The sequence below is a fragment of the Ictalurus furcatus genome, chromosome 4, assembly GCF_023375685.1.
Source record: "Ictalurus furcatus strain D&B chromosome 4, Billie_1.0, whole genome shotgun sequence".
Lineage (NCBI taxonomy): Eukaryota > Metazoa > Chordata > Actinopteri > Siluriformes > Ictaluridae > Ictalurus > Ictalurus furcatus.
Window position 1 is genome coordinate 10827937 of NC_071258.1, and position 18421 is coordinate 10846357.

The 18421-nt window shown below is 40.3% G+C and overlaps 1 protein-coding gene across 3 annotated transcripts in view; it reads left to right on the forward strand.

The window, feature by feature from the left end:
• The window catches only part of eea1 (early endosome antigen 1), a 40949-nt gene that overhangs the window by 18931 nt on the left and 3597 nt on the right, over nt 1–18421 (forward strand). For 2 of the 3 annotated variants that reach the window (XM_053622917.1, XM_053622919.1), the window contains 20 exons: nt 296–310; nt 467–583; nt 2225–2563; nt 2664–2813; nt 3170–3289; nt 3528–3731; nt 5711–5911; nt 6022–6135; nt 6295–6450; nt 6650–6789; nt 7590–7920; nt 9220–9321; nt 9404–9598; nt 9822–10004; nt 11478–11663; nt 11787–11918; nt 15061–15246; nt 16130–16368; nt 16710–16830; nt 18110–18208. In XM_053622917.1, the coding sequence (XP_053478892.1) occupies nt 296–310; nt 467–583; nt 2225–2563; nt 2664–2813; nt 3170–3289; nt 3528–3731; nt 5711–5911; nt 6022–6135; nt 6295–6450; nt 6650–6789; nt 7590–7920; nt 9220–9321; nt 9404–9598; nt 9822–10004; nt 11478–11663; nt 11787–11918; nt 15061–15246; nt 16130–16368; nt 16710–16830; nt 18110–18208 (3330 nt within the window). The remainder of the gene's footprint in view (nt 1–295; nt 311–466; nt 584–2224; nt 2564–2663; nt 2814–3169; nt 3290–3527; nt 3732–5710; nt 5912–6021; nt 6136–6294; nt 6451–6649; nt 6790–7589; nt 7921–9219; nt 9322–9403; nt 9599–9821; nt 10005–11477; nt 11664–11786; nt 11919–15060; nt 15247–16129; nt 16369–16709; nt 16831–18109; nt 18209–18421) is intronic. The other variant, XM_053622918.1, reaches the window with a different exon arrangement.

The following is an 18421-nucleotide window of genomic DNA, read 5'->3' on the forward strand; positions in this document are numbered from 1 at the left end:
TTATAAATGCAATTGTTGTTATTGGAAACGTGTATATAAGTATATTTTCCTATCCTTAAAAAAATGTTCTATCAAATATTATGCTGTTTTCAAGTTGATTGTTTAACACAGTTGAGTGTTAAAGATTCTAAGACAATTTCTGTGTTTCACATTGGTAAGCTTTTGATATGCAGCTGTTCATGGAGGAGACATATTTGTACTGTTTCCTTGGTTTCTCACTTACCTGGGTGTTGTGCTTGTTTGTCTCTGTCTTTCCCCTCATTCCTACTCTCCCTGCTTTGCACTTGTCTTGAAGATTCGTAAACTGGAGGTAACACTATGTGCTTTTACCTACATTTTGATCTCCTTTCTTTAAAGCTTAAACATTGAAACCACTTTAACGTCCTTGAGGGGATTCTGCATGGCCTAGAGCTGTTGCTCCTACACTCGAAGTGTTTTGTGCTCACATTTTGGTTCTTGTACACAGACAACTGTCTCTAAACTGAAGGCAGAACTGGAGAAGGGTCCCCAGGAGGCTGCGGTGTACACGCAACAGATCCACCAACTACAGAGCAACCTGGACAACCTCCAGCAACAGAGCCAGGTACATACACTCATGGAGTACGCAAATAGACCCATCATGTCATCGGTTTTTGCCGCCTTCAGCAATACAGAACAGTATGCCAACAGCAAATCTGCCACTATCCTTTAATGACCTACTTTATGGCCCCTCAAATCCCACGTGCTTTTAAAAAAAATGGTTGTGATGAGATCCTACAGCCTTGATGATCTTTGTGATGGTATTTCCATGAGATTCCTATAGGGAAAAACAGACAGTTTTACAAGAAGGCCCTATTCACTGCTGACCCTGCCTAGGATGACTGTGTGACTGTGTCTGTCAGCGTGTGCTGACGTGCTTTGAAGCCTCTGTAATTAAACTAGCAGGAGGTGATGTGTGCCATGCCACCACTGTCCTTTGGGGTGATGTATAGACCCATGTAATGGCCCTCAGCTGCTTGTGTGCCTGTTGTCAGGAGGGATTAGAATGTCAGAGTGTTGTGACGTGGAGTCTCTGGGAACATTCAGACTGCTTCTCCGAAGTAGGTGACTGGAAACAAGTTTGATATGTCAGGTATCTGAGGCCAGGTCATCCTGGCAAACAGCCTGTGCGAACTGCTGAGGCTGATGTGGCGCAAGAGGAAGAACAGATAAATAAAGAAAGGCTTCAGTAGATAACAGGCAAAGCTAAGGGACACTAATTGGAGAGATGTGAAGAGAACAGATCAGTTGTTAGTTAAATGTAGGTGATTTTTTGTATCCATGGAGTGATTGTGTAGGCATAGTTACTGAGCCCATCTTTGAAATCATTTCAAAAATGCCCTTAAATCTTTTCTCTGAAACCTACACCGGAATGCCGGATTAGTCAGCTGTTCCCATCGATTGAAACAGCTTTTGCATGAATTCGGTTTGTGTGATGACTAAAAATAACAGATGAACAAAAGAAAACGATATCTTATTGGCAATAGGACAAAATAAGATTAAAGTACAGGAAAAGTTGCTCGTAAAAACAACCGCAGCTGTCTCTGGTATAAGTTACACACGGACAAATCTTGGTTCGTGACGGAGGTTGGCCCTGTCACCACACCCTATTAGCAGCACTCTCGTTATCAAAGCTGACTTTATAGCTTTCTCAGAGCAGGATTTAGCATACTGTCCACTGGTGCTCCTTGTGCTATCCCAGGCATTGTAAAACCGTCCGCTTTTAAATGTTACTTCACGCCGGCATTGAGAATGGGAGGCCAGCCGTCTCCGAGGCTGCGTCTGAAGAGAACTCTGTGATTTTACTGCTTGTCTCTTTTAATTTTGTCTCTCTTTTTCACCTGATCAGATTTGTGGGTTCTAGCAGGAGCGTATGCTACATTCAGTGTGAACTGTTTCCCATATGTCTTAGAATTAACAAGATAGCAGATATTTATTAGTTGTTTTATTAGATATTTTATTCTGGGCTCAAATGCTGTTCATGGACAGTCCGTCACAACTTTACTGTGCAATGTGCAACGCCATTTCTAAATATGTTTTCATATTCCTCCGTAATATGTAGCTTGTTACATTGCTAATTGTGATCCTGGAGTGACGGTATTTAAAGATTTCTTCTTAAATTGAGTTTTTTGTTTTTGTTTGCAGATGCCTTCAGATTCTTCGTTCAGATTGTTCATTACTGACACTATGATACTGCATTTTTCAGATGCTGTCAGCAAAGCTGGCACGACGGGAGAAGGAGAACCAAGAACTGGAGGAGCGCCTGGGCCAGGAGCAGGTGTCCAAGAAGAATCTGCAGGCCAGCCTTCACCAAAGGGATTTGGAGCTGCAGGAGAGCCAAGCACGCGCATCAGCAGGAGAGGCCTCCGTCAGTCGGGCTCAGGCTGAGTTAACTGAACGTGGGGAAGAGGTGAGGCGCCTCAGAAAGGAGTTGGCTGAGCTCGAGAAGAGCCAGCAGGATCTGAAAGCCGAGCGCAAGCAACTCCAGCAGCAAAGGGATGAGCGAGAGAGCCAGACCCTGCAGCAGCAGGGCGAGATCAGCCAGGTCAGATATACACACAAAATGCACACGGGCACTCCGATGGGCACTCCGAAAGAGAATATAGTTTACATTGACGTGAACTGCTCTGTACTTTGGTGTGCAGCTGCATGGGAAGCTTCTGGAGACGGAGCGGCAGCTGGGTGAGGTGCAGGGCCGGCTGAAGGAGCAGAGACAGCTCGCAGGAGAGAAACTCAAAGACCGTGAGCAGCAGGTTGCTGAATTCCAGCTCAAACTTTCCCGATTAGAAGAACAGGTAAGCTGTTCTGAAAGGCAGCATGAGTATTGGATTAGATTTTAAATATTTTGCTGTTTGAGCCAGTGACATGCTTTATTCCCTGACCTTGTGTGATGTTGACTAGCACAACAAATGTCTGCTGAACAACATGTTTTCTAGCAGGCTGCAATTACACCTCCTATAGGATGCATATCTTACCAAGTTGGCACAGTTAGTAAGAAGAAGTCAGTATCAGATTAGTATCAGTCAGGATCATATTGAAAATTGGGATTGTTTGAATTCTTTTTCCACAGTAATGATCATGCTCATGAGTGTAACAGTGTTCTTGTTGTGTGGTTGGTAACCCAGGTTAAATGTTGTGTCTTGTGTTCCAGCTAAAAGAGAGCACTACAAAGTCCACTGACCTGCAGCACCAGCTGGACAAATCCAAACAGCAACATCAAGAGCTGCAAGCTGTCCAGCAGAGCACCAACGGCAAGCTACGAGAAGCGCAGGTAACTGATCTTCTTCCAAAGCTGCCTAAGCATTAAAGGTTTGTTAATTCAGAATTATCAGATGCATGCAGTGTATAGGCTCCTCACAGAGATTGAGAAGCACTGATGTATATCGTCCTGGACATAACAAATAGTTATGTTGCTCAGTAATGCTGAAAATGTATACATTGTTTTTAACATTCATTTAAGAGATCGAGATCTTAAGAGCTGCTGCTTTCCATCATCTTCTGTTTTGTAGAATGACTTGGAGCAGGTGCTGCGTCAGATTGGTGATAAGGACCAGAAGATCCAGAATCTGGAGGCCCTGCTGCAGAAAAGCAAAGCCAGCCTGAGCCAGCTGGAAGCTGAAAGAGAAGATCTGTGTGCCAAGATCCAGGCAGGAGAGGGGGAAGCTGCTTTACTCAACCAACTTCAGGAAAAGAATCACGCTCTACAGGAGCAGGTACAGGGGACACATATATCGTACATATACTCATCAGCCATAACATTAAAACCACCTGCCTAATTAGGGTTGGGTATCGTTTGGGTTTTCTTACGGTATCAGTGCCAAATCGATACTTAAAAAAAAAAAAAGGGAGCCACAAAACAGCGGTGAATAATGTGTCATTAGGTTTGACGTGTTTCCCCTTTTACATGCAATTGTTATAAAACATCTGTTGCACGTCGCGGTGTCTGAGTCCTTTCTTGTGAGATACAGACACACTTTAGAACGCTTAGCTTTAGGCATTTTAATTTAAGCATGTTTAATGTAAGTAGCGAACAGCAGGCTACCTGCTGCCATCAGAGCAAATGTAATTGCTGCATTCACGCGCTCCTCGGATGGTCTCATTTCCCGAGTTGTGCTTTTAAGTCAGAAAACAACATGGACACTAAAGTTACTAGAAAGATGTGTTGGGTTTGTTTTATCAGAGCTTTATATCACAAAGTGATTTTGTCCCAGAGTTGTTACTGCACCAGTACATTACCCGAAACCACTAAATATTGCTTTACTTGACTTATCAGGATTAATGCTAATAAAAAACTTTTCTAATTAATGTACGTCAGTCTACATGGACAGCAACTAACTGTTATAATCTAATACCATATTGCAAATTACATGTTAACAAAACATTTATATGCAATATGTGATTTTGCCCCATTAATCAAAAGTTTCTTACCATCAACCAATCACTGTTGTCTGCCATGTTCTTCGACTTTCCGTGTAGTTGTTCCAACTTGCATTCACATGAATTTTCTCAGTCTGGAAATTATTTTTCAGATTATTCTGACACCTGTCACGTGCGGTGATGCTTCTTACATCCGTTTCGGAGCACCAGAGCGCAAATATTTCAATTCGACAGCTCAAGCATTTAAGTGACACTGAAATGAGGCACTGAAATCTACCTTCTGATTTGGTCCAGTACATAACGGTCATATAGGTACGCCACCGGGTTTCGGTACCTATGCCTAATATTGTGTAGGCCCCCCTTGTGCAACCAAAATAACTCTGACTCTTCAAGGCATGGACTCCACAAGACCTCTGAAGGTGTGCTGTGGTGCCTGGCACCAAGATGTTAGCAGCAGATCCTTTAAGTCCTGTAAGTTCTGAGCTGGGACCTCCATGGATTGGATTTGTTTGCCTTGAGCATCTCACAGATGCTCGATCGGATTAAGATCTGAGGAGTTTGGAGGCCAAGTCAACACCATGGAGTCTTGGTCATGTTCCTCAAAACAATCCTGAACAATTTTTTGCAGTGTGGGAGGGAGCATAATCCTTCTGAAAGAGGCCACTGTTATTAGGGAATACCTTTCCCATAAAGGGGTGTACTTGGTCTGCAACAATGTTTAGGTAGGTGGTACATGTCAAAGTAACATCCATATGAATGCCAGGACCCAAGCTTTCCCAGCAGAACATTGCCCAGAGCATCACACTGCCTTTGCTGGATTGCCTTCTTCCCATAGTGAATCCTAGTGCCAGCTGTTCCCCAGGTAAACGGTGTACACACTCCTGGGAGTCCACATGATGTAAAAGAAAACGTGATTAATCAGACCAGGTCACCTGTGTCCATTACTCCAAGGTAGTAACCACTGCATACCTGGAACACCCCACATAACCTGTTGTTTTGGAGATGCTCTGACCTAGTCGTCTAGCCATCACAATTTGGCCCTTGTCAAAGTCACTCAGATCTTTACACTTGCCCATTTTTCCTGCTTCCAACACATCAACTTCAAGAACTGACTGTTTACTTGCTGCCTAATATATCCCACCCCTTGACAGGTGCCACTGTAAAGAGATAATCAGTATTATTCACTTCACCTGTTAGTGGGTTTAATGTAATGGCTGATTGGTTTACATATATACAACATAGCTAAACAAACCTTCACATGCTGCAGAGGACCCTGTGTCTTTGTGGAATACTGTATCTTTCCGTTCTTCTATAGATAAGTCAGCTTACGGAAAAACTGAAGAACCAGTCAGAGAGTCATAAACAAGCCCAAGAGAACCTCCATGAGCAGTTACAAGAGCAGAAGAGCCAGCTGCGCTCAGCACAGGACCGCTACCAGTCCTTGGAGTGTAATGTAACAGATCTCACTGCCCAGCTCACCCAGAGTAAGGAGAGACTTACCCAACTCGACACCCAGGTGTGTTTTTACATTAAAGTATAAATGCACGAATACATTTATACGTTTTTTTGTTAAAACTGGATCTTATAAAATAATAGTGTGAATGATTATGGATGTTTAATTACCAGCTAAAGGCTAAGACAGAGATGCTGCTGTCAGCTGAAGCCGCAAAAACTGCCCAGAGAGCAGATCTAGAGAGCCATCTTGAAACAGCCCAGCATGCACTGCAAGACAAGCAACAGGTAAATAAACAATATTCCACCTTTTTCCAGTACAAACTCCATCAGTATTTATAATTTGAGTCAGTTTAGTATTATTGATTGTTGTATTACTTTACCCATGAGTCTTTTCAAAAATACAGGCAGTGTTAATGCAGTGTGCTTGTTTGTGCATGTATGTAGGAGGTGAGTAAGGCTCAGGCTCAGCTAGAGGAACAGGCCCGTCGTCTGCAGGACAAACAGGAAAAGTGCTTGCAGTTGGAGTCCAGTCTGAAGGAGATCAGAGAGAAGCTGCTGGCTGCGGAGCAGAAGACCGACACACTGGAGAGCCAAGCCAAGGTCAGCAGTACACACCGAGTCTAAGCTTTCCCTTGAGTAACTTCTTCTAGCAGGTTTTATCTTCTTTGCTGGAACTGAGAATTCCCCTGCTATTATCTGTTCCCTAACGGCTCAAACCGTAGTTTTATTTCCTCATTTTGGGCATCATTTCTCTTCAGAGCATGATCATGTACTCATAACGCCTGTATATGTGTGGCAGAAAGCAGAAGCTGAGTTAGTGGAGCTGCGCTCAGGAAGGGAACAAACACAGAAGGCACAACAAAGACAGCAGCAGCAAATTAGTGAGCTGGAGAAGAGGAATAAGGAGCTCAGTTGCCAGCTGGACACTGAAAAAGAAGGGTAGGCCTTTCACCTTTCAGGCAAAAGGTCTTTGAAGAGTGATACTAATGCATGATAGGGATAAGGAGTGTGACTTAATTAATCCATCTTCGTCTATAGTCGTTATATTGACAAATTTAAGTGACACAGATTTAGGTAAAGAAATTTTTACATCGTAAAAGCACACGGTAGGTTTCTGTCTGTTTTCAATTTTCAGAAAATTTGATATTTAAAAAAAAAAAAATCCCTTATCCAGGCTACCATCACTCAGCCATGTGAGGAAAGGTTTCCTGTGTGATTTAAAAAATGAGAAATGTTTCTTATTTTGTGCTGTCATCAAAATCATTTATGATGACTTATGACCTGTGGTGTCACTCAGAGCCAAAGAAACACCTGTGCTCTTATATTACTTATATTATATATTAAATTGCTCAACCTGCACTTTAAATAAACCATACTGGAATTATTAAGGTTGTGAGTAGTGTTAGTTAAAATGTAAAGTTTCATTTCTTGAAAATTGTATGAACATAGTAACAACACAAATGGTGTGTTAAAAGTTCAAACTCAGCACAAACTGATCATAATGAATACTGACTTAACAGGTTTTTAGTGCTTTGAGCATGTTATTTTGTCAATTTTATCAACAGTTGAAATTAAAAAGTTTTTTTTTTTTAATTTGTCACTGTGAATTGTTGCTCATTGCGTTGAAGAAATTTGACAGCAACCATTTTGTAACAATAAACCCTGATTTCCAGAAAATTGATTGCTTTGGATTTTTGCTTGAATGTTTGAGTAATGGAGTGTCTCTTCAAACTTCTCAGTGCTGCAGCTCTGCAGGTGGAGCTACAGAAGAAGAGCTCAGCTTTGGGAGATACGCAAAAGCATGTAGAGAAGTTGAAACAGGAGCACAGTGACATTAAGACGAGATTGGAGCAACTCACAGAGGAAGGACTCCTGCAAAAGGCAGAGCTGGAGAAGAAGGTCCAGGGGATGAACACAGAGCACCAGAAAACCCAGCAAGAGAGAGATGCACAGGCTATAGAGCTGCAGAAGGTGAAAAAGGATCTTAGCAAGGCTTCCACAGCCCTGAAGGAGAGTCAGACCCTGCTGGAGAAAGAGAAGAAGAGCAGCACAGCAGCCCTAGAAGAGAAGGTGGGTTTTGGTATGCTGGTTTTCCTTGAAAAGGACTCAAAGGCCCCCGTTTATCCATGATGCACATGATCCGAAGCACAATGTGGGATTTGTCAAAACAAAAAGTTTCCATGGAGACAATAAAGCCACAAATAAAATGTAATATAATTACTAACACATTTATGGTTATTCTTGCTTCGCTGGAGGTTGACGCACATCATGCCACTAAGAGAGAGTGCGTTTTAAGGCCAGAACCAGTTTTCTTAACTCTGAGGGGTTTACCACAGCTAATAAATTTTGGCTTGTGACTGAAGTTGGAGAGGGAAACAAAGAACACAAAAGCAACAATTGTGCACGTCCAAGTGGTTTCAACATTTGGTTTTTGGCTACAGGTACATTTCAGAGAAAAACTGAAAAGAAAACAGGCATTTCCCATCCGTCATTGACAAAGTGCTGCAGTGTTGGATATAATTTCTCTTGGCCCAAAGTCTCCATCACTGTTAGTGATGTTTTCCCAACATCAATAGCGTGACTGCATTCTTGTCATACTTAAATTGCCATCAGGAAATGAATTAGTATAAATCTAATTCATTTTTCTATTCTCTTAATGTGCAGCTGACTTAAAATGAACATTTGTTAATCTTTTAAGTCATTACAGTAAAAATGAAATAAACACTGGTCAAAAATCCAGACTCAGGAAAAAAATATTTATTCTGTTTGCCTGTTGCAATAAGAAAATGTCAGAGTTCATTTTTAGGTACCATTTTAAGGGATATCTACATGCCATATATACAGTCATGTGAAAAAATAAGTACACCCCATGGAAATTGTTGGCTTTTTTGACATTTGGTCAAGCAAACATTTGATCATCTTTGAAACAGTGCCTATTAATGAAGTTGATATACTTGAACAAAAGCACAAAGAAAATGAGCTTTTTCAATCATTTATTCAACAGAAATATCAATAGATGTGAGATTCTTCTGTGTAAAAAGTAAGTACACCCTTGGCCTCAGAACCTAGTATTGCCTCCTTTAGCAGAAATAACTTCTTGTAGGCTTTTGGCATAATTGTCCACCAGGCTTGCTGGAATTTTTGACCACTCTTCCATGTAATATTCTTTTAGGTGCAAGATGCTTGAGGGTTTTCTTGCATGTTGGCACCCAATCTTGAACACCTGATTCTAATTTTATGGATTTGAAGGTGTGATAAATGTAGGGGTGTACTTAATTTTTCCAAGTGACTGATTTGTTTTATGTAGTATATAAAACTCAGTATAGTCTTTATCATTTTGTTGAGATAAATAGCATTTCTTTCTTACAGGAGAAAGCTCACCAGAAGGCCCAGCAGGAGCTTCAGAAGAATGCAGAAGCAACAGCTAAGGAATTGAGCACAGTCAAAGCTCAATTGGGGAACATGACAGAGGTGAGAAAATATAAAAGGACATTTTATACTTATTAAATACCTGGAGCAAAACCTTTCATTAACTTGAGTTGAATTGGATTAGTCGGAGAAGGGACTTCGGGCGCAGCTGAAAGAACTGAGTGCCCAGTTGAAGCAGTCTCAGGATGCACTGAAGGATAAGGAGAAGAACATCCAGCAGGTCCAGACACAGCTGAAGACAGCCCAAGGATCCTTCAGTGAGGAAGTGAAAAAACTGCAGAGCCAAGTGGCAGAGCTGCAGACCGCTCAAACAAAGAAGGCATGTGCTGTTCGCATCATATGCATTTGATGATGTTGTACAAATTTGTCATTTCTGCCACATTTTTTTCAGCAGTGATGTCAGACCAGTAACTTACATCCATTAAAACAGTGTATCTGAAAAGCCTTCAAAGCCTGACTAATCTGTGCCTTAGAATAGCAGAGGTTTTTCTTTTACAAAACACATTTTGGTTCTGTAAAAGGTGTATATGTGTGTGATGTAGGTGGAGGAGTTGACTAAGCTGGAGGAACAGATGACTGTGCTGTCTGAACAGCTGAGTTCAGAGAAAAACCACAGTGCAGAGCTGCAGAAAACATGTGACTGCACCAAGGAGAGCTTGGACAAACTACAGTCCGACTATTACGGCAAGGAATCGGAAGTCTCTGCTCTGCGCCAGGACCTCAAGGTTTGTGTGTGGCATTCACACTGCAGTAGATATGAACGGTTTGAAATTTAAATGACTCTTTCTGAACTACGACGACTTTGAGCCTTTAGAGAGTCACACTACAATACACACACTACGTGGGCATTAACACTAAAATGTATATATTCTTTTATGGCATCTTTTATCGAAATCTGTAACAACACAGCATCATTAAAATTGAAATCTATACAAAACAAGAAGTGGCACAACAGAATTTGGGATTCTAGTTTGTTCAATTTAACGATTTCAATCATTGATGGAAATAATGCGAAAATAATGTGAAAAAGTGACTATTACTTTGGTCAATATTGAGATCATGATTATTAAACACGATTACTCATTGACTTTGGAAACATGCACTTATTGAACTTTTAAAAAAAAACACAACTTTTTATTGTATTTTTAACACTGGATTTCATTTGAATATAATTCCACTGTAAAGTGTATATATATAATGTATAAATAATGTAAAAATAAATTATATCACTATGCCTCTAGATGTACTTTCCTTACTTACTTGAGCTATGGATAGCTACTTACATTATTATTTTTTATGCTTTTCCATGAAATTTCTGCGTTTTTCCACATCTCTTTTTACTTTATTGATGCCTCTCTTGTAACCTACGAAGCATGTCGTGAAGAAATTCGGCGAATTGCGTCGCCAGAAATGAGCTTTAAACTTCCTTAACCAATGAAATTCTGTCTCCTGGTTTAGATCAGCCTGTAGTTTCTCTAGACAGGAAATGACCGTATTTAGACCAGCTGTCATGGCACTAGAGGAAATGAGCTGTCCAGTGATCCCAAACGTTATTTGTTTTTGTTCCACATCGGACTCCTTGAAACCAAATTGTTTCCAAATGGCTGAAATGGTTTAACCTTTCTTGTTGACCAAAGGCTCGCTTTTGGTCATCTTGGCTCGAGTTGAACTAAAAATGCCACAGCCTGGCAGGGAGTGAGTTTGGCCTTTTAGGGAGGGGTGAAAGCGCACCGTTGTAAAGAAAAATGGCGCTCGTTTTTTAAAAAGACAAAACATTGTGAAACAGAATGCGGCACATCGTTTTATCTCGATTATTTTGTTTTCATAATCGTCGTAGAACATAATCGAAATTGAAAATTCGATTAATCGCACAGCCCTAAACTGTTATCACCTCAATGAAAGTTCACCTCATATGATCTATTATTGGGTGTTTGTGTGTATGTAGTTTTTATGTTGTATGATACGGTAAGTGTAGATTATTAGCAAAGAATAATGATCTTAGTCACACCCCCAGTACCATTAGTACCTGTTTTGAGTTGACAAAGAAAACCCCATACAACTGGAACCTTTGGTACTGGAACACTGGCCAGTGGGAGGGGAAAAGTACAGATTGAGTTTTGTGATATCAAAAGTTTCAGTACGTTGTGCAGTGGAAGCAAACCTTACAGTTCAGTAATGGCACAGCTTGTGATGTATAGGTACGTGAGGAGAAACTGGCTCTGACTCAGGAGGAACTGGTGGCCAGCACCAACCAGCTGAACAATCACGAGGCCCGAATTGAGGAGCTGAAAACAGGACATGCAGCACTGGAGAAAGACTTAAAGAAGAGGGATGAGAAGCTCAAACAGCAGGAGGAGGCTCTACGAGAACTACAGAAGCAGCAGGTACTGCCAGCAGGCCCTTTATATGACTGACTCTTCTGTAAGCCTGAGCAGATACATATGTACACTGTTCACCTCAGACAGCCACTAATTATTCTCTGTTTGGGTGTGTGCGTGTGAGAGCAGGAGCTGATGCAGGAGGAGCTAAAGAAGGAGCGTTCTCAGGTGGAGGAGCTGAGGGAGGCTCAGAGTGGGCTAGAGAAAGAGCGGAGCAGGCTAAGTGCTGAACTCAAAGCTCTGGCAGACAAGAGTGAGAAGGTTAGCTGCTGAGCAACCCTCCCCCCCCCCCCGTAGGGCTGCACGATTATGGCCAAAATGATCATCCTGATTATTTTGGTCAATATTGAGACCTCGATTATTTATCACGATTATTTATTGATTTATTTTAGCAACAACATATTTTTATTTCACTTTCACATTTAAATAAACAGACCGCTGCTTTCACCTCCATGTTGTGCTACATTCCTGCTAATGTAGAAATCTTTGCATCAAAGACTGGTCCTTAAAGTGCATCATCTCGTAGAAGCAAAATATAAATAAAATTGTACTCAAAATATTGGAAAAGTAAAAATAAAAATGCCATCAACCAAATGAAAATATGCATCAAATATAACAATATGCAACCAAATGAAAATAATTCAGGCGTATGCAGAACAGGCAATAACAGTGTTTACAGGAGGAGAGACACAAGACAATTTCTTAATTAATTAATTAATTTCTAATTACAAAAATTTAGGAGCACAGTTGAAGTTGAGGGTTTTTAAATTTTATTTTATTATTATTATTTTTTAGAGATGGTAACGTCAATGTGCCACGATATAACACACAAGTAGGCATGAGAAAACTTGAGCTTGTCAATTATGACAGAATTTAGGAACATCATGTGAGCCATGACAAATTAATTTACCTTCTGATAAACTAAATTGATTATTTTCAGTTCATTTTACAGACTGTATGCAAAAAAAAAAAACCTGTTAACCGTTAACCTGTTCCACCTTGTAAACAAATACAATAAACATCAATGTTCGGTGTTTGAAGTCTGCTCCTCTTAAATATATTTAAAGCTACACTATTAGACATTTTCCACTGTCGTGGTTCTGGGCTGGAGTCAGTTTGCGAACCGCTCTGTGTATATTGTGTATATATCTGAATAATCTCATATAGGATGTGATTGGGTGAGTTCAATTACCCGTCAGACGCAAAGAGCTTTAGTTTAATGGTGTTCATTAGGGATGCTCCGATCAGGATTTTTATGACCGAAACCGATCCAGATACCAATCTTTTTTTTGTTTAAGCTTTAATCAGAAGGTCTATCATAAACAGTTAAATGTAAGCTCTCTGCTCATGGTCACTGTTAATTGAGTTAAAATAATAGCAATGAGAAATACTGCTGGTTAATTGATAAATAAACAAGCATAAAATAAACAATAGACTTAAACAATAGTCCTAATTAAAAGTAGACTAACACAAGCATGATCCATATTAGGAAAAAGGCTAATAGCCTTCTAAGGAGATGGCGAACTAATCTTAATGTCAAATTGATATTAAATGCCACCCATAGTAATTAAACACCATTTCTCATTTTATTTATATTTTATGAAGTTATTATGACATCTATTTTTTATATTAAATTATTTATTTATAACTAAGCACATTTTCTGTCTTTACATTTTATTAGTTTTCTGTTTGTTTATCAGTTGTTCCTTTTAGATCGGTTCCCCAGTACAGTGTTGCCATGTCTGCTGATAATATTGTTTTTGGGGGATTAAATCCAAACATGGAAACTGGAGCTAACTTTTCTAGTGACATCTGGCAACCTTAAGTTTAAATGAAGTGAATACGCTATGTATTTGAGTTAGTGAAGAGCGTGAAGAAGAGCAGCAGCGTACTCCTTCTGAACAGTTGCTAATCTTGATTATGATTGGTGAGGAATTTTTTAATAAAGAAGTTTGAATTAAACCCACCTTGTAGCATTAGCATTATTATTAATTTACTCTGCCTGACGCCGATGTGTCTACACGAGTAGGTGCAAGTTCAGGTCATTTTTGCGGGATCAATAAAAGTTGGCGGTTTGTGATATCAGGAAGTTGAGAGAAGCAGATGATGTTCAGTGTTACTCTTGTCATCCTAATGGCTTCTTTGCAGTATTTCCACACTTGTTCGATTGACTGAGGAGATGAAAAGGAGTGTGAAAGTAACTGTTGCTCGGCGTAGATGTATTTTGGAGTTGTAGTTTTTATCCCGATTTTTTTATACAACTCCAAACAGATCACTTGCAATGGTGCAAATAAATATTTATTCACAGTCGCACAAAGTATTTCAGTCGCAAATGCGAGTGAAATGGTTGCACTGTAGAGCCCTAAGTTTATCTGCAAAGTTTTTTCCTGTTCGGCGTGATGATGTTTAATGTCCCCGACAACCTCTGTAGTGCCATTTAGCATCATGTTAGTGTCATGATTTCTCCTCGCGCAAGCGCTGGAGCTTGTAGTGAAACTGGCAGCTCGAGCGCTAAAATGCTAACCCCATTTCCGGGTTTTGGGATACAAAATGACGTCATCCCTGCGCCGCTCTATGTGATTGGCTGTAAGGGTAGGAAGCGCTTGATTTGATCTGCAGCGGAGTTTTCTATGAGTGGAGGACGAACTTTAAACGTCAATATCGCAGTCGATCATGTTCATTTAATCGTGGGCAGTCAAAATCATAATCGCAATTGATATTCAATTAATTGTGCAGCCCTACCTGCCGGTGTCACTTTATCATACATGAAATAATGCAAGATAACTCATTCATCGTTGTTCTGGTATTAGATTTTATTAATACATTGTGTCTCGTTAAGACCTCTGTTTGAACCAAAAAGTTTCTATTCCACATCTCCGGTTCCAAGCCCTCATTATATCTTGGCAGATTACTGTCACTAATTGTAACTAACAGTAGTCTGGCAAGAAGTAGTCTACTGGAATTATACTACTTTGGTGCAGGCTAGTTTACCTCTGTGTTTGTGTGTGTGTGTGTGTATTTGTGTGTGTGTGTGTATTTGTGTATTTGTGTGTGTGTATATTTGTGTATTTGTGTGTGTGTATATTTGTGTATTTGTGTGTGTGTATATTTGTGTATGTGTATTTGTGTGTATTTGTGTGTGTGTGTGTATTTGTGTATTTGTGTGTGTGTATATTTGTGTATTTGTGTGTGTGTATATTTGTGTATTTGTGTGTGTGTATATTTGTGTATGTGTATTTGTGTATCTTTGTGTGTGTATCTGTGTGTATCTTTGTGTGTGTATCTGTGTGTGTGTGTATTTGTGTATCTTCCTGTGTGTATCTGTGTGTATCTTTGTGTGTGTGTGTGTGTGTGTGTGTGTGTGTGTGTATCTGTGTGTATCTGTGTGTGTGTGTGTGTGCAGGAGCTGAAGGACCTGCAGGCAGCGAAGCAGCTCTTGCTTCAGCAGAAGGTAGATCTACAGGGCAGAGCGGACGCGATCCAGGCAGCACTGGAGCAGGAAAAGAAAGCGCATCAGAACACCCGCGAGTCCATCACGCAATCACAACAGCAGCACAAAGCAGAGACTGACAAACTGCATAAACAGCTGGTACACAAATCTGTTTTGAGGAGAATTTGTGCTTACATAATGGGACATGATGAGTTTACAGTAAGAATATTATCAGAAGTAAATGATAAATACAATACATGGATCTGGCTAATATACTCTACCGGTCAAAATAAATAAAAAATAATTGAGTATTTTAGCATCTTCAAAGTAGACCCCCTTTTTGCCCAGAATTTCCAGAAATGTATTCTTGGCATTTTCTCAACCAAATTCTTGAGGAATCCATCCTGAGATGTTTTTTAAACAGTATTAAAGGAGTTTCCACTGATGCTGGACACTTATTGGCTGTTTTTTGGAATATTTCGCTCCAAGTCCTCCATTTATTAAAAAAAAAAAAAAAAAAATTGTAAATAAAATGTTAGTTTTCCAATGAAAGACATGAATATTTTGGCACAATTATATTTTTGTCTACAACACTGATTCCAAACATTTAATCACACACCTTCAGATCAAAAGGTTTTTAAGATCATGAGAAACATTTCAGTCACGTGTCTCCAAACTTTTGTACGGTAGTGTACATTTAGTCTGGATGTAGGATGTAATTGCATAAATCACAACTTAAAAGGTTTCTTTGTATGATCAAAATGTTTATGGCTATATTTTACAGTGATGCATGAGGTTGGTAAAAAATGAGCTTTTGAAGTGTGCAAAGGTACAATTTTAGTGTTCAGTTGTGTTCAAACATGGAAAAGGTTGCGTGCAAACGTACGAGTAGGTTTACCAGTTATCCTACTCAGTACATTAAAGTTTTTGCAAAGGATCATTTGTGAAAATAGTTGCACGAGTAATATCACAGCACATCACATACACACAGTTTGCTGCTACTTCAGTATCACACACTATCTCTGTGTGTCTTTCTCTCCAGGCATTGGAGGCGAAGGCTAAAGAGGAGGTGGAGAAGCGGAAGGAGGAGGCCGAGGCAAAGCTCACAATGCAGGTTTCTGCGCTTAATGAGAATGTTGCCACGTTGAAGCGAGAGTGGCAGAGCAGTCAGCGACGTGTGAGCGAGCTGGAGAAACAGACAGATGAATTGCGTGGAGAGATCGCTGTGCTTGAAGCCACTGTGCAGAACAACCAAGACGAGAGACGTGCCCTGCTTGAGAGGTTTGGAATGGCCTAACTGCCTCTTTTATCTGCCTTTCTGCTCTGCTCTGTTTTAAACGCTCATACACACACACATACACAGGTAATAAGCCATAGTGATGCCATCTTATGCTCTTGCATTTGTTGTATGATCCTGATGATTTTTTTCTTTTATTTATTTATTTTTTTCATTTTGTTCTCTGCTCCCCTCTATGCCCATGATTGTTTATGATGGTTTATATGTATGGTGTTGTGTTTGTTTTTCTATGCACCCACGGTGGAAACAAATTTCCTCTTTAGGACAAATAAATTATCTATGTATCTACACTCTGTCTCACTGTGTTCATGGTGCTGCATTGTAGGTGTGTGAAGGATGAGGGCGAGATAGAGAAGTTACAAGCCAAAGTGGTGGAGATGAGGAGAAAACTAGATGACACCACAGCAGCCATGCAGGAGCTGGGCAGAGAAAATCAGTCCTTACAGGTCCTTCATACGCACACCCACACACCAATACATGTACACAATTCTACATGGGGTTTTGAGGTGACTTTTTATTTAAATCCCACTCCTGCAGACACCCTCTACACTCGGTGCATCCAGTATGCTCCCACGTTAATGAACGTGTCCTTTCATTACCCCACATGCTTCAAATCCGTTCACCCACCCACCCACACTCAGATGAAAGTAAAAACCACCCGCTCCATTCGCCTTTCTGTTGGGTCCTGATGCACACCTCTATTGGGGTTTTTCATGCTGCTTCAAACTGTAAAACCAGCCTTGCTTGCTTAGAAGTAATTAAATATACTTGAATTCGTAACGTCAAAATATAACTTTCAATTTTGGGGGGGGGGGGGGGGGGTGAACGCTCACACGATATTGAGTTTCCAAAGTTTGGTTTTTGGGTTTTTTCCATATGAAAGCATGTAAGATGCATTAACATAATCTTGTTTTCACAATTCGATTCATAAGGCAGCGATTCGATAATTGACAATACCACTGAATCTGCTGTGATACGATACAATTTGAGTTATAATGATAATTGGCTTACAATTGTTACATCAGTTAATTTCAAATGTTACCGTTTAAATTAATAGATCAATCCAAAGTGTTAGATCATTACACCTGTAGATTATGTTCATATAATGCAAAAAAAAAAAGAAAGCATGGTTTCTGGGCTATATTTATTTTAGGGGAGATGCATGTATTTCTATGCAAAGCCAGATAGATTTGTAGCACAGCTCTGAATGTGAGTGTAACCCCAGTCAGTGTCTCCCCTATGTTCAATAATCGGAGTGAGTTACTACACGTTGGCTACATCAGTGTACATTCCATCAAAAGTTCAATTTTGGTAAGTTGGTTTGATGGTGAACTTTTTTATTAAGTTTTTTAAACATCATTTGTTTGTGTGTATCTTCTGTTAATGGATTGTTCTAATTAATACCAATAGCAAAAGGTGTGCTGAAAGATAGCTAAAAGTCCTTGTGAGCATACAGTAGCTTTTCTCTGCATTACGTACATTTCAGTCAGACACACTGCCTCATATCATTTTACTGCGCACAGCATTCTGTGGCTCCAATTTTCACATTGATTTCCAAAAACGCAACCGTAATCCGGCACGACTGGGGAAATAAGGGGTTTGTCCACTCTGTCAGCATCACCGCCATCATCATCATCATCATCAATGCCATCAGTATTTTCTGTATTAGAGAGTTCATTGATTTACAAAGAATGTGTCATGCTGTGCTTGTCTCTCTTGGTGCAGATAAAGCAGTCGCAGACCCTCACACGGAAGTGGGCAGAGGACCATGAGGTGCAGAACTGCATGTCCTGTGGGAAAGGTTTCTCCGTCACCATCCGGAAGGTGACTGTTCTAATTTACTTTTTTTTTTTTTTTTTTTTTTTGCCTCCTCCCCTCACACCCACAGACTCTCACGCGTGTTTGATGGTGCCGTCTGATCAAAGGATCAAAGCATTAAAACGTTAATGGTCTACTACCGGGACCCACTATCAGACAGGCGGCATTCAAAGTCCACCATTTCTTTTTGTTTTTTTCCCCCCTCTGTGAACAGACAGT